At 42.4% G+C, this 14890-nt stretch overlaps 1 protein-coding gene across 1 annotated transcript in view; it reads left to right on the top strand.

The window, feature by feature from the left end:
• LOC112556636 (hornerin-like) overlaps nt 1-14890 on the top strand; it is a 76583-nt gene that overhangs the window by 51138 nt on the left and 10555 nt on the right. The window contains exon 3 of the mRNA XM_025225816.1: nt 9824-9928. Coding sequence (XP_025081601.1) covers nt 9824-9928 — 105 coding nt within the window. The remainder of the gene's footprint in view (nt 1-9823; nt 9929-14890) is intronic.

Raw genomic sequence — 14890 nt, 5'->3', positions numbered from 1 at the left:
TCTATACAGGTTAAACTGTATTCGCGGATAAAAGCACAGGTGGCGCCACCAGAGCTCACCATTGTGCCAGCGAGAGCGTGCAGAGGCGGAAATTAAATGTCGCCTGTACATCCAGATGAAATAAACCGACACAGATGTCAGATATTATTTGTTTAACGGCAAACAGGTGATGATAGAGGTGGCCAGTGTAAGCGCACTGCAGGTAGCGGCACCCGCTGTCTGTACCCGGAGTGGACGACACCAGTCAGGTGTTGACGACAGTCTGATTCACTCTTGATGGGGCAGTGGGCCAGTCGCTATCCTCCGGCCTCATCAACTATTCATGTGATCTCTCTCTGCAGCTCAGAGCGCGTGTTGCCGACTGGTCCTGCCGGGTGTATGTGTGTGTCTATGTGTGTGTGTGTATGTGTGTGTATGTGTGTGTATGTGTATGTATATGTGTGTGTATGTGTGTGTATGTGTATGTATGTGTGTGTGTATGTGTTGTATGTATGTGTGTGTATGTGTGTGTATGTGTGTGTGTGTGTGTATGTGTGTGTATGTGTTATGTATGTGTGTGTGTGTGTGTGTATGTGTGTTGTATGTGTATGTATGTGTGTGTGTATGTGTGTGTATGTGTATGTGTATGTGTGTGTGTGTGTATGTGTGTAGTGTATGTATGTATGTGTATGTGTATGTAGTATGTGTGTGTGTGTATGTGTGTGTATGTGTATGTATGTATGTGTGTTGTGTGTGTATGTGTGTGTATGTGTATGTATGTGTATGTGTGTATGTGTATGTATGTGTGTGTATGTGTTGTATGTATGTATGTATGTATGTGTGTGTATGTGTGTGTATGTTGTGTATGTATGTGTGTGTATGTGTATATGTATGTGTGTGTGTGTGTATGTGTGTGTATGTGTATGTATGTGTGTATGTGTATGTATGTGTGTGTGTATGTGTGTTATGTGTATGTATGTGTAATGTTGTTGTGTATGTGTATGTGTATGTGTGTGTGTATGTATGTATGTGTGTGTGTGGGTGTAGCCAAACTACCATAGCCAGTTCTGGGAACTTTGGAATTTTTTTTTTTTGGCTAGACATTTTGCTCCAGTGTTGATCGATAGGACTGCTGAACTTTACTGAACAGGTGCGTTTGTTTACGTGGGTGGGGGAGGTAGATTTGCAGGTAACAGGTGCAAAAATGTGCATGTCTAATGGAGCTGTCCACACTTTGTGTAGTTTAACCCCAAGAACCCATGTTTCAACCACAGCAGTCCTGTCGTCTGAACGGGTGGAAAACTTGTCCCTATACACAGGTGGGGAAAAAAGTATTACAGAAAGAACGAGCAAGAGGTTTTACTGTTAATTATGTGGAAGGAGCTTTGAGATAAGTAGATATATTCACTGTGTGTGGTCAGAAGTACATAAGACACAATACTCAGAAATATGTGTTCTTAGTATCATAGAAGGTGTTTCATACTCAGCAGCATATGACAACAATATTTAACAACCAGTACAACAAACAAGTTGTTGTGCTACTTCCTAGACTCACACCTGGTGTTGTCACCTTTCGGTTGTTCAGTCCACTGGGACTTCAGGGTATACTGTACCCGGCAAACACTCTTGACTACCATCATCATAAAAATTATATCATTTCACTTCCATTTTAAGAAAGCTTTCCAAAATATCTTGAGATTATATTTCGAACTAATTTTTCTGTCTTTGGCTAGTATGTGTCTGTTCATCTCTTTTACTACAATATATATTTCAAAGATGGTGAACTGATGTTTTATACGCTCTAAACAATATTTGGTAATGGGTTTCAATTGTTACCAGTTAAATAAAGTTCGCCATTGAATCATCCCCGACATTATATTTACTTCTAATATAAACATGTAAGACTGGCTCTCAAAGCTAGGAAGAAGTATTTTTCATCAGATTTATAGAACTGATTATTTCTAGGTTATTGACACCAACCTACGCGTGTTCCTAAATAGAACTTGTTTTTTGCATGTTAAAATTCTGTAGTCCACGGACGCTTTTAAAAACAGACTAACTCTTATGTTCTTTGTTAACATCTATTTCAGGTTTTTTATTAATAAAAATGCTCACCTAAACTCAGCGACAGAACAATGAAACTACACATTATATAAATCTTCGTTAGGGTTTTAACTTCGGCCTCCCTTGTAAGTAGAGGGAACAGATGGACTGAGAACATAAAAGTCACTGGCTTTAGCAAGTCTGGAACCCGCAACCTTCATCGTCTTTTTGCTGAACATTGCGTGTGGCTGTGAGTTTTTCTTCCTCGTCGTCTGAGCTTTGCACGCAGCTTCAGTTAGAAAGTTGGATCAAGTTTTTTTTTTCTTGAAAGAGTTTGCTTTGAGCCACACAGCACGTCTTCCAGTGTAAACACCAATGTTTGCCTGTAGCCAACGCTACGGACTGGGTTTAGCTAATCTAGCTAACAGCGCCACCTACAGGCCACTTCCTGTCGTCCTACAGTGGCTGGGAACACATCTGCTCAATGGACTGATGCCCTTTGATGGCTTTCACTCCATCTGCAAAGGCCTCGTACAGCAAAGCTTCGGACAAGGGTGGGCAAAGAACTTCGGGTTCGATACCTTGGCGAGGACGACAGAAAGCCGTATCTATGACAACAGCTAGAAGATGAATTGAATTCTTCTTTCTTTCTTTGTATTTCATGCAAAGAGGCTTTTTTTCTCCTTTTAATCGTCTGTCGTACGCCCTCAGTTGACATCCAGCTCTAATTCCACTCCCCCAACCCCACTTCCTGTCTGGATCCGTTCAGAATTTCTCCAAAAGTTGCGGGAGATCGATGTTACCATCAACTTTCGCTGAGTTGACAGACTTGTAATGCAGCAGATCACCGAGTCATTGTTTATTTTCGAACATTACACGCACACAGCTGGGAATATCAGCGACCTTTCCGCCAGTAATTATCACCTGCATGCGTGGGAAGCAAACGTGGTAAGGACTGCAACACCGAAGCACGCCTACCCGGTCTTATCCGGGTGTCCTACTTCAAGCAGCAGACAACTGTATCGAATGACACGTCATCTGTGGGTCTCTGACCTGCTGGGCCACAACTTTCTTGTCTTGCTCTCGTGGCGAGGCGGTGTGACCCGGTGCTGGAGGACATGCTCGCTCGATACCGTTAAATGAAAGAAAATTACTCACAGCTTCAAGCTTCGATGCAAGTTGACCCCCTCCCTCACCATCCTCCCATCCACCAAAAAACTCTTGCCTTTTGAAGCTTATGTAGAGGGATCGGTTGGCTGGCTAAATGTCTTCAGCACGAGGGAATAAATAAATCCCTTGGAGGGAGCTGAATGGCAAGCGAAACGTGTACAAGTGCTTTTAAGTCATGATGAAGATTCTTATTGACCGTGAACTGTAAGTGGTTGACCATGACGAGGTCATGACATCTGAAAGGTCACGCCATTCATTCTTTTTGTCCTTTCTGGAAAGATCTGGGGGTGGGGTGGGGTGGGGTGGGGAAAGAACGGAGCTTCATAACCAATGGCTCGAGAACTGGAAACAAATTTTTATCCTTCTGTTCCAAAGTCTTACCACAGGGGGATCGTCCTGAAATAACTGATTCGCTCCACTGGTCATTGTACAATGTGAAGCCATGTTCAGAGTACAAGTGATCATTATAGACTTAGTAAGTACATTTTTGTCCCCCACAAATGTTCTTGTAACTCGCAACTGTTGATTAATAGAATTTCTTTTAGTTCTCTCTTTCTTACGGTAGACGGTGTGTGTGTGTTGGGGGAGGGGTAAATTTATCGGTATGGTAATCTCCCTGTGCCTAGAATATTCGTAGATGAAAATGAAAGCCATCTGCCCTGCCATTCTATTCTTCGAATTTGATGAAAGAGATCACAGAGAACAAGAGGAAGCACGGGGGAAAAAAAGACAAGCCTTAATTTGCGTATCTGTTATATCATCAGCGCATCATGGAGCAAAAAACTCGATTTTTCAAATACACTTTCATTCTTGCGGCTCGTCTGTCCTCAGCGAAGTGACATTTTAGTCCTGGTGCCTGCGTATCACTTTGTCATTATTTACAAAGCTTTTCTCCAGCTCCGCCCGATTGTAAACAAGGTCCGTATGCACAGTCGATGGACGCAGGCGCCTAGAAAATCAACTAAAATGATAAACCTATTCAAGCCTTATTAACGCGAACTCACCAACCTGTCGCTGGTAGGACTGTGACTGTGCACCTGGCCACAGGTAGGTGAGTTCACGTCACGAGGGCTGTCACCACACGGACGCTCGTCATGACGGTACCAGTAACCCTCGTCGATCCTTGACATTCGCAGTCTTCGGTGCTTGTAGGGCAAAGTTGCTGGACACGAGGCCCATAACCATCAACTCTTTTATTCTTCTCTTTCTTCTTTTCCTTGTTTTCGTATCTTCCATTAGCCATTACTAGAGCGCGTTTTGTGTATTCCAGACTGCCTACTCCAGCAAAAACCCAGAGTTGATTGTTTCCTTTCCGCGTCACGAAGACATCAAACTTTTTATCGAATCCGTCTTCAGTATTTTACTTCAGGGCGATGGACTGACCGAATTTTATGAAAGACGACAACAACACAGCAACATTACCTTTCATGTACTCACGGACCTTCATTGAATGAAGTGTAAATGTAATGTAGGTCCGTGGTGTTGCAGCTGGTCTCAGACAAGTTTTAATCACGGAGATGACTCGTGGATACCTGCAGTGCCCAGGTATGGAGAGTGGCGATGGCGGGGGCGGTGAAAGATGGTTAAAAGTCAAGGTACAGCCTTGAAACATCACTGCTTTTGAACAATCCGTGTTGAATGGATTTGACCTTTTGCACAAAACTCACATTAGAACATAACTGTAAGCTTCTGTCGGCAAGCTGTGTCAGCCCCAAAGTGAGATGGCCATTAAAGATGGTGCTCGTCATTGTGCGTCTCGAGAGAAGGCTTCCAGGTCCCCCAGTGACGTCATTAGCTGACGTTGCAGGCATCGTGGGGAGGACTGTGCATCAGCGCTTGAAATGCCGTTGGCCGAGGGATCGCGCGGAGTCACTCCATCAGTCTAACCGTCGCCCGCCGTGATCTCCTCATCTTTCAAATGTCTGTGGACCATTCTGGCATCCGCCTTCTTGCGTATCTCAGGGTTATAACCGTCACTGGAGTTTGAAAATGTAACACCCACCCACACACACCTGTCAGTTTGTGGTAAATATATTTCCTTTTCAACGCCCGATTTTTTTAATCGATGTAAAACGGTTATAATAGTATTGGGTTAATACAAAATATTTATTTGGTAGGCTAGTTGGCCCATCTAAAAGGTTTAGTATGTAAAAGATTATAGTAGAAGGATGTAGTGTGTGTATGTGTGTGTGAGAGAGATATTCTGATTTTGTCACCTACATGTTTCTTGATTTTATGGACTGGCGTACTCGTATTTAGAAACTACCAGTGGTACCCGCTTTTGTCCAGGTCGATTTCTCCTGATCTCTCTTGCATCTGTGTTTTTATTGTAAACTTTGATCTGCTGCTTCAGGCTTTTTCAGTTCGGTAATTATCACACGTGACGTCAGCTTACTGAAATACTGAAACACGTGTACTCGTGCAAGTGAATTGCTTTTCATGTCCCCTGCACACATTGGTGAAGTAGAAGCACAGTTCATTTTCCTTTCTCGTCATTACTTATTGATCCCTCTCATGGCCTCTTTATCTGTTTACCTCTCTCTCTCTCAAAACTCTAATGGGGCAAATTGAATTGAAATATAATTGAACAAACGGCGAGGATTTGCACACACACACACAAACATCACAACCCTGCTTGATTTAAAGGATTTCTAATACTCTTTGCGGTGTCCTTACCTCTAACCCTGACTACAGCGTAACTGTTCATTTTTTGAAATAAATTACATAATTTAAACTTTTATATCATCATCGTATTCGTTGTCGTCATCGTCAATTCTATCTATAGTGTGGTTATAAAACTTATATTTCAATTGCTGTTTAAATTTTCATAGTGTCAACCATCATCTATATAGCTTTTTTAAAAATTGACTTTAGTTTTATTAAGAACTTTATTAGCAACCAACATTTCAGACAATGGTGTTTGTAATATTACTTTTTCTTCTAACATTGCCTGAGGCCAAAGAAAGAGAACAAAATTAGTTAAATCTGTACACTTGTTGACATTTACTTGCGTCTTTCAAACTTGCGAATGACTCAAATACTTCCACATCACAGTCTTTGGTTGAAAAATACAAATAGAAGATGCAGCCTTTGGAGACAGGCACGCGCACACAGAGCTGTAGTCGCTGCACGTGCACCAGGAGGACAAGACGACGATCGAAGTGAGTGAGAACTTGATTGACTGGCTGGCACCTGCAATCATCCACTTGCTACCTCCTGGCAATCGGCGCCTGCTGCAGCGTCTTTCACATCTGTTTGCGTGACATTTAGGTTCTTCGTGACAACACCAGGTACGGTTACCTCCAGTTTGTACTGCGGGAAATCAAACGCTCGGTGTACACTCGGCAATCGCAGCTTTGAGAGCCAAACGATGACGTTGACACCGTGACGCAAACAGTGGTCACGTGCTTCTTAACGGTAAAGTGTGAAAGGATCTGGCGACGGAAGCAAGGAGTCCCTGGAGGACAGCTTTAGAGGACACACCCTTAGTAATTAGGACGAGAGACACACAACAATGGATTGGTGATCCTCATAAGAGGATGGGAACCTGTTCCCCACCATCTGTCGCTATAGCAACACCTGGCACACGCAACCCTCTACCCCCTCCCCCCTAAAAAAAAAAATGCAGAGTAGCCTCACAAAAAGGTGCCGAAGAAGGGTGTGTGCTTTCTCCCTGTCGATCATATATGCGAGAGAATTCAAGAAATCCATTATCACCAGAAACTCAAACCTTTTTCGGGATGTAGAAACTGTTACGAAATGTAGTCTTTGACATGTCGTAGTTAGGGTTAAAAGCTCTCATTGTCACACGGCTAGTGTTTCTGTCCTTTAATTGTGACACATGTGAACCTAAGAGGTTGGCCTGTAATTTAGTGGTCAACAGCTGAGCGTTCGAGTACTGAGTGGAGGTAAACCAACCCCTGGGGTATTTCTGATTCATGAGTACCACACCAGAGCTACTGACCAACCAAATACTTCCACTCCTGTCTGCCAAGCTCCAAACCGCCAGCAGCATACTTTCATATTTAAGAGAAACTTATCTCAAATGAGCTGGGTGTAGAGCGTTTGAAGATATGTGGCAGACAAACAAACGCTTGCGTGAAAACAGTCATGCAATCATTTATTGCCGTTGTCAAGACAGATGTGTTCTGACAGCTCATCAACCTTCTCGTCGTCCGGTGCATGAAACCAAAGCATCACGCACATTGTAACGACAGTTCACGGTGTATGTCTGTCGTACCTCACCCTGCAAAACACGTCTACAGCTGCCAGGCTGTCTGACCACCCGGCAGTTCTCTGAATGGCCGCTTCGATCCAGACTGTGGTGTGGGCAAAAGCTTTGGTAGAAATGCGTGAGTCGAGCTGTAATTAATATCCAGAGGAAAACTCTGCCGAGGGCTGGAGGGTGTCATAGCAAATTTCGACACAGGCCAACACCGCGGGCCAGTCACACTCCGCTGTTTGAAAGTCAGAATTTGTGTGATTGGTACCAGACTATACAGACTACATTCTCACATGTCTGTGTGATGTTGAGACATACTTATGAGTTGACTTATTGCTGTTGTTGTGCTGTGTTGGACTGAGTATAACTTACCATTTTATTCATACTCAGTGCGATAGCAGTGCTCGTGTGCAAATATTTGTAAGGAGCGAAAAATGGTGATTTTCAAGTGTAGAATTTATGTCTGTCGTTGTCACTCTTAATCTGTCTGCTCATCTGTCTCTGTGCATTGGTGTGTGTGTGTGTGTGTGTGTGTGTGTGTGTGTGTGTGTGTGTGTGTGTGTGTGTGTGTGTGTGTGTGTGTGTGTGTGTGTGTGTGTGTGTTGGTGATTGTGTTTGTGTACGCATGTGTATGCCTGTTTGTTTGATGTGTGTGTTTATTTGTTTGGGGGTGTATGTGTTGGGGTGATGTGTGTGAATATGCAAAAACTAGCTAACGGTGTGACATTTGCCACCTGACCTGAAAGTCCAGCCAGATCACGATTCACACATCAAACAAACACACACACATGCGTACACAAGCACGTACCAAAACACACACACAACTGTTTTCAGGCGAGTACTTCTAGTCATTAGTGTATAATATCAATGAATACAATGTGGTAATGTACAATGTCAATGTGTTAGTGTATAATGTCAACGTGGTCGCCATCAGTGAATACAATACGTTAGTGTATAATGTAAATTTATTTATTAGTGTAGAATGTCAATCGGGTAGTCATTAGTGTATAATTTCAATGTGCTAGCTGTTTGCGTATAATGTCAGTATGCTAGCTATTAATGTATAATGTGTGCGTGTGTGTGGTACTTATTAGCGTATAATGTCAGTGTAGTTATTCCACAATGAAAAGTGAGCAAAGCTGCACACGTGGCCCACTTGCCGGCTCTCGGCATCAACTCCACAATCTGCTTATACATCGATTTTCTCTCCGTGTCGCTCCATGTTGCTGCACCGGGAAAACCACACCGAGGCTGCCAGGATGGTTTGGGAATTGTTCTCGTGCGCTTACAGTAATTGTCTTAGGCTCACAACACTGTTGTTGATATAGATAGGCTAAAGCACATTACAGTCTCAAATAAATATGGCGACAGAACTTATGTTCTTCGTGTGACTTTAGTACAGTTTTTAAAAACCACCATTTCTCTCCGACCCTTTTTCTCTATTTCATTTTCGCGCAAGCACACAGGCACACAAACATATCTCTAAAATGTTTGTGCTTAAAGATTTGATCAGTCTGAATACTTAAACATTGTTCATACATACCCCCTTGTCAAAGAAGTCTCTACATATAATATATATCTGAAACTTTCTTTGTCTCTCTTGTCTCTCTCTCTGGATCTATCTCTATCTCCGTTTTTTTCCATCTCTCATTAAAAGTCTAAAAGGACGTTAAGAACATAGTGTTGAAGAACGACTGTCCAAAAATAATTTATGTCGAATTTCAGATCTGTGGTGGTCTCGCTTGTTGAGTTCAGTGATGTGTGAATAAGCGCGTGCGACCTCGCGATGTTGTTGAAAGGGAGAGAACGTTTCCATTCACAACAAAACATTCCCTAAGGAGTAGCCTCCCTGGAACATGCTTCGCGTCGTGAAAAGGAAAAAAAAGCTGGATTTTGCAAAGATATTTATGTGGACTAGGCTGAATTCCTTCACTTCTTAAATAACATACCCAACATTTATCTGCCACATAGCTCGTACTCTTATTTTTACCTACCTTTTCTTGGTGGTAGGGTGGAGTAGGATGTGGCACTAATTGTGATAATCAAGATATTGCGTACGTGTGTTCATTTGGTTTTCTTTTAATTGCTGATCTGCTGTGCTATATCCCCTATATATATATATTAAATATATCGAACGTTTTAGTATTTTTTGGAAGCCACCATCATACACATTATGTATTAGTAAACAATAAAGCTTGTAGACGAACTTATTTTCCTGGGAGAATAAACGTAGCTTTTGAATTTAGTAAGCGGGATGTTGCCCGAGACTCCGACATCGAGAGTCTGTCAGGTTCCACTTTTTCTGTGACGTGTGCACACATTTTTACTGTCTCACACTCATCCTGTATAGAAGTATCGCTGTCTTGGTTTTAAATAAGCATGATTCTTTTATGTTGGTTCTGGTTGCAGAGGCCTTCAATCTGACTGTGTATGAGGGGCTGTGGGTAAACTGTACCAAACCTTTGCCTTCGGCCGCCGCTAGTGGAGAAATGTGCAAGTCTACAAACGGCAGAGGTGAGACCTTTGTGTGTGGAGGGGGAGGGTGAAATCCGCAGAGGTTTGTGTGATGGTTAAATTTTGTTTGTTTCTTTCTTTTTCTTGTGGCTGCTGAATTTTGAGGTGAATACACAGAATTCTCTTTTATGTTTTTTTTTCTCTCTCTCTTAGATAACACACACACAATGCTTTTCGTCGATTGTTAACAATCCCTCAAAAGCAATGTACCCCAAACCCATGCCAACCTTAATTCTGTGTATATGCTGAACGCTTTGCAAAGGTAATAATGGGACGCAACACCGTTTGTCCCTGTTAATATCTTTAATACGAGTGCTCGCCCTTTGCGTTTTGGAGTCTATGTTTTATTCTGTTTTAAATATATATTTATTTATAGTCTTTATTTTTATTAAAATTAGTTATATAAACAACGAAAAGTGTCTATTTACTTCTCTTGTATAAACTTTATTTATAGTCAGTTTTAATGGAAAAAAGTAAAGGGCGAGACCGCGAAAGTCGATGGTGACCTTTCCGATTTTATTACATTCTACTTAGCTTCAACACTTGTAAGGGTATATAAGTACACAGTAAACAATGAAACGGTATAAAAATCAATATTAACACATAGTTTATGAGTATGTGTTGTTTTATATTTTTAAAGTGTTGTATTTTATGTGTTGTGTGAATAAATGTTATTAGAAAAAAAAATGAAAAGCAAACTTTAAAAAAAAAAATATATATCACTGTCGACAACAGTATTGTTGGCTGTGGAGTAGATCTTTAGATCCTGACTCGTGGCTGTATTACCAGCGTGATGTTGGTCGTCAGGAGACAGAGAGATCACGTGGGTAGCGGTGGACTGCGGTGATCTCTAGTATTGTGCTTGTTGTCAAGTGCGCAACCCAGCAACATCGACCTTGCTGTTGATGTCCCTCAAATGACGTGAAGTATTCGTGTCTGAAAAATCTCCTGTTCCTTTTATTATAATTGTTACTAACTATACTTGTAAATGGGCTTCAAAAAGGGAAACAGACCTACAATAAAAAAAGAAAATAAATATTAACACAGACTCATATCCACACTTGGATGTACGTGCATTAGAGAGGAATGCAAACAGGAAAAAACAAAAAACCACACACTCACTCTTACAGAATTTCTCTCTCTCTCACACACACACACGCGCGCGCGCGCGCGCGGAGTGATTGAGTGAGATAAACATACTTTATTGTATTCTTGTACATTTTTTTCCCTTTTTCTGTAAAGTTCTGAAAAAGTTACAAAGAAATCATTTATCCATGTCTTAAAATACCTCGGCTATAATGCTAATCAACACAATTACAAAAAATCTCTACTGCCATTATGACCTAAAGTAGCTCAGCTATTAAGTTACCCAACACGGTCACAGAAACTCTCAGAAACAATCTACCCCTAGCCATTGCAAACTTTCGGGAGGGTTAATGCCCCTCGAAAAGAAATGGTTATCGACATGAATTAAGGTCTGAAATTAAATATTTAAAGAGTAAGCACCGCCTGAGCCGCGCGCCCAGTCCCTGAACACAAAACACTTCCATTTTGTGATGTTAGAGAACTCCAGTGACGACAGTCTTAATTCAGACACATTGTGGTTCACTCCCTACATTCGTCTTGTCCAGCTGCTGTTAAATTTTTGTTGGGGCGTGGAAGGTGGCTGAGATAACTTAATTCGATTACATTTATCCGGCAAAAATTCGAGGACAGCTCTAACAAGTTACTTCACACAGAGATAGAGAGACAGTGTGAATTATACATTCGCCATGGGGTTACACTTGCAATGGATTGAGCCAAACAGATGAAAATGTCAGAGTGGTTATCATCGATGTTTTAGTTAAGCTGCTGTTCGCACTACAGATGTGGTCTCACGTTTTGATAGCGTGCTCGCAAACTGTTCATCTTTTCTGCATATTCTTCCCATTCTGAACCGTATCTTCCATGTGACCAGCACCTATTTTATTGTAACAAAACATTATATGGTTGTTTTTCCTTTTGTCCATGTAATAATAAATAAATCGTTGTTTACTCTGTGTTTTAGAAAGCTACCTAACGTGCTCCAAGAATGTTGTCTTCCACACACACTTAAAAAAAATTGCTTAAACAAACAAACAAACCAACAAACCAACAAACCAACAAACCAACAAACAAACAAACAAACAAACAAACAAACAAACAAACAAACAAACAATAAAAGAAAATGACAACATTCAAAGAAAAAAAATCCACATAAAATGTATGAGGAATCGTCACACATAACTCCATCTGTTTCTGAGAAAAATTAAAAGCTAATATTTGACTTCAGGTACTTGTTACACGGAATAAATTCTCTGCGCTACAAACGTTTTCTTTCTCGGATACAAAGCCGAAAAATAAATACCTATCAAAATTATTTAAGTCGTGCAACGGCGTGTGTTTACCTACTCAAGGTAAATAATAGTTTCTTCAACTTGGGTGTCTTTGTTATGTAATCACGCGAAGGTCATAACATGTTTGTGTATATATTTACGTGATGTGTTGTGTGTGTTGAATATTTTTAGAAGAGCACAAATGTATAAAGCATAACAATATTAACAAAAAATATCTGATGGGTGCTTCGAGAAAATAAAGTAAAATATAAAATGCCATGAGAGGTGTGTGGATGGTCCTAACTTGGAAAATAAGAAGTGCTGAAGGTGTTAACTTAGTAATCAAGAAAATTCTCAAAGGGCACACCATTAGACTTCAGAAACAATTTGACTCAAAGTTCCGTCTAGACACTCAGATGCCCAAAGCCTCCAAGACGAAACCGTTCAAGCTCAAGACACTTTGCCCTCAGTTGTGGTCCTCTCTGGACCATTGCTGCTGTGTGTCCGTCTGCTTCCGACAGCAAGAGGCTGCTGATCACGCTCCCAGCTTGATGGCAGATGGTTGTATTGTGATCCGAATATCTGTGTTTACTGTATAGTGTCTGACATCCAGACCAGTTTTTTTTAACTGCTACAGATATCCACACTTGAAAGAGGAGTATCGTTTAACCGGGTTCATTCTGGCTGATACGATCGAGATCCTGAGACCATCTGTTACACAAGTAACTTCTAGCTCACTCAATAAACACATTTCTCTTTTAATGTGTTGTTGTTGTTGTTGTTGTTGTTGTTGTTGTTGTTTAATTAAGGAACATGTACACTATGGTATACTAATCCTTGGGCTGTCCTGCGTTCATCTCCAGATGAACTCTGTCCTCAGCAAATCAGAATCAGGACGGGAAGATCTGTTCTGACTGCTGCTGCCTGCTGCTGCTGTGTCGCTAGGGCAGGTCTAGAGACGTGTGGCGCATTGTATAGCGGGAACCAGGACAGTCGTGGGCGAGACCTGATTATAGCCTGGAATCCGCAGCACCACTCGCAGAAAAATCAATGCCGTGTGCTCAAGCTGGCGCGCGGGGTGCACGAGCTGTGTGTGTGAGAGAGAAGAGTGGGGGAAGGAGAAGAGGAAGGACGGAGGTAGACAAGGAGAAGCCGGCGGCGCGGCGGCTTGTTGATCACACAAACTCGCTGGCGCTGGCCGCGGTGTTCTTATTGCCTCTCCTCTCCGTGCGATTGCGTCGCGCGCATCCTCCATCGGTCGGAAAGGTCGGGTAGCCTATCGTTGGAGCTGGTCGTCCGCGGACTATTGCGAAAGGTTTCCGATGGACGCTGGTTCTGGAGGATGATGGAGCGGGCGAGAGAAGAAGAGATGTGAAGCCTGGAGAGCTTGAAGACTCGGCCCTTTTCGGAAGCCAGCCATTTTGACCACGACCACCACCATCAGACATTCCATCTTCTCCCTTGCCCCTCCCCCCATCCTCCTTTTTTCCTGCCCCTCCCCCGTCAGCACGTCGCTGGCTCGTGCACTCACATGGCTGACGAGGCTTGTCCGCAGAGCACAGTGGTGGGAGCCAGCACCTTCCAGTGAAAGATGAAGAATTTCCTGAAATTCAAGACTCGCCAGAACAGCTCGGACTTGCGCAAATTCGGAGAAGAGTATTATCTGCGGGAGGCGAAGCTCTGGCGACCATTCCGCCTGTTCGGCCTCTTCGCGACACTGGCGGCCATGACGTTCACCCTCGCGGCCATTCTGAGCGGCCATTGGCTGGACGGAAAGGGTGAGCTGTGCAGTTTGTTGCATTTTCCTCTTTCTCTCTCTCTTCCTCTCTCTTTGCTGTTCAAAAGATCTGAGTTTATTTCTATTTATTGACTATTGAACTGTTAAGATTACCTCCTTGCCTGTTATCTTCTGTACGAATTGTTTCACTGTGGTGTAAGTGTAAGCTGTCTGACTGTGTCCTTCTGCACAAATTGTCTCATTGTATGTCGAGTCTATACAAACTGTTTCAACTGCACGAACTGTCAAAGTGTGTCGTGCCTGTACGAAATTGTCTGTGTGTGTGTGTGTGCACGTGCCTGCGTGTGCATGAGTGAGTCAGTATTATAGTCGCGCTTACAGCTCCCTAGTGTTTTGTGAACTGTTCACAGGATTGTGCTATGACTGGGTGGTACACGAGTTTTCTAACACAAACAGATTTGTTGATTTAGCCTTGAACAGGTAGACCTCACGTGGACCACCTGACCCCACTCTTGTGCCTCCACGTGTAACTAATCTCACCTACTTATATACGATGAATACTAGCTCAGCCTGACTTCCGTTTCCTGTGTAAATAAACTTCTAGCAAACCCTGATTGCCGACGACTGTATTGTACTTCTCTCTCTCTCACACAATATTTATATATAGAGACGGCTATCGAGATCTTGGTTTGATAACTGCCGCTTACTTGTGTCCATTGATTGCCATCAGGCTACCTGTCTACTTACCTGTAACTGTGAGCATCGAGTGCTGTCGAGTCCTGACTGTGATGACGATGCTGCATCATATAAACGCTGCAGTGCGAATGAACTCATGTATTGATTGCAAGGTTTATCTTTGATTGTGCACAC

Source organism: Pomacea canaliculata, linkage group LG2, assembly GCF_003073045.1.
Source record: "Pomacea canaliculata isolate SZHN2017 linkage group LG2, ASM307304v1, whole genome shotgun sequence".
Lineage (NCBI taxonomy): Eukaryota > Metazoa > Mollusca > Gastropoda > Architaenioglossa > Ampullariidae > Pomacea > Pomacea canaliculata.
Note: the sequence above shows the minus strand (reverse complement) of the source record. Positions and strands in the feature narration are given on the sequence as shown.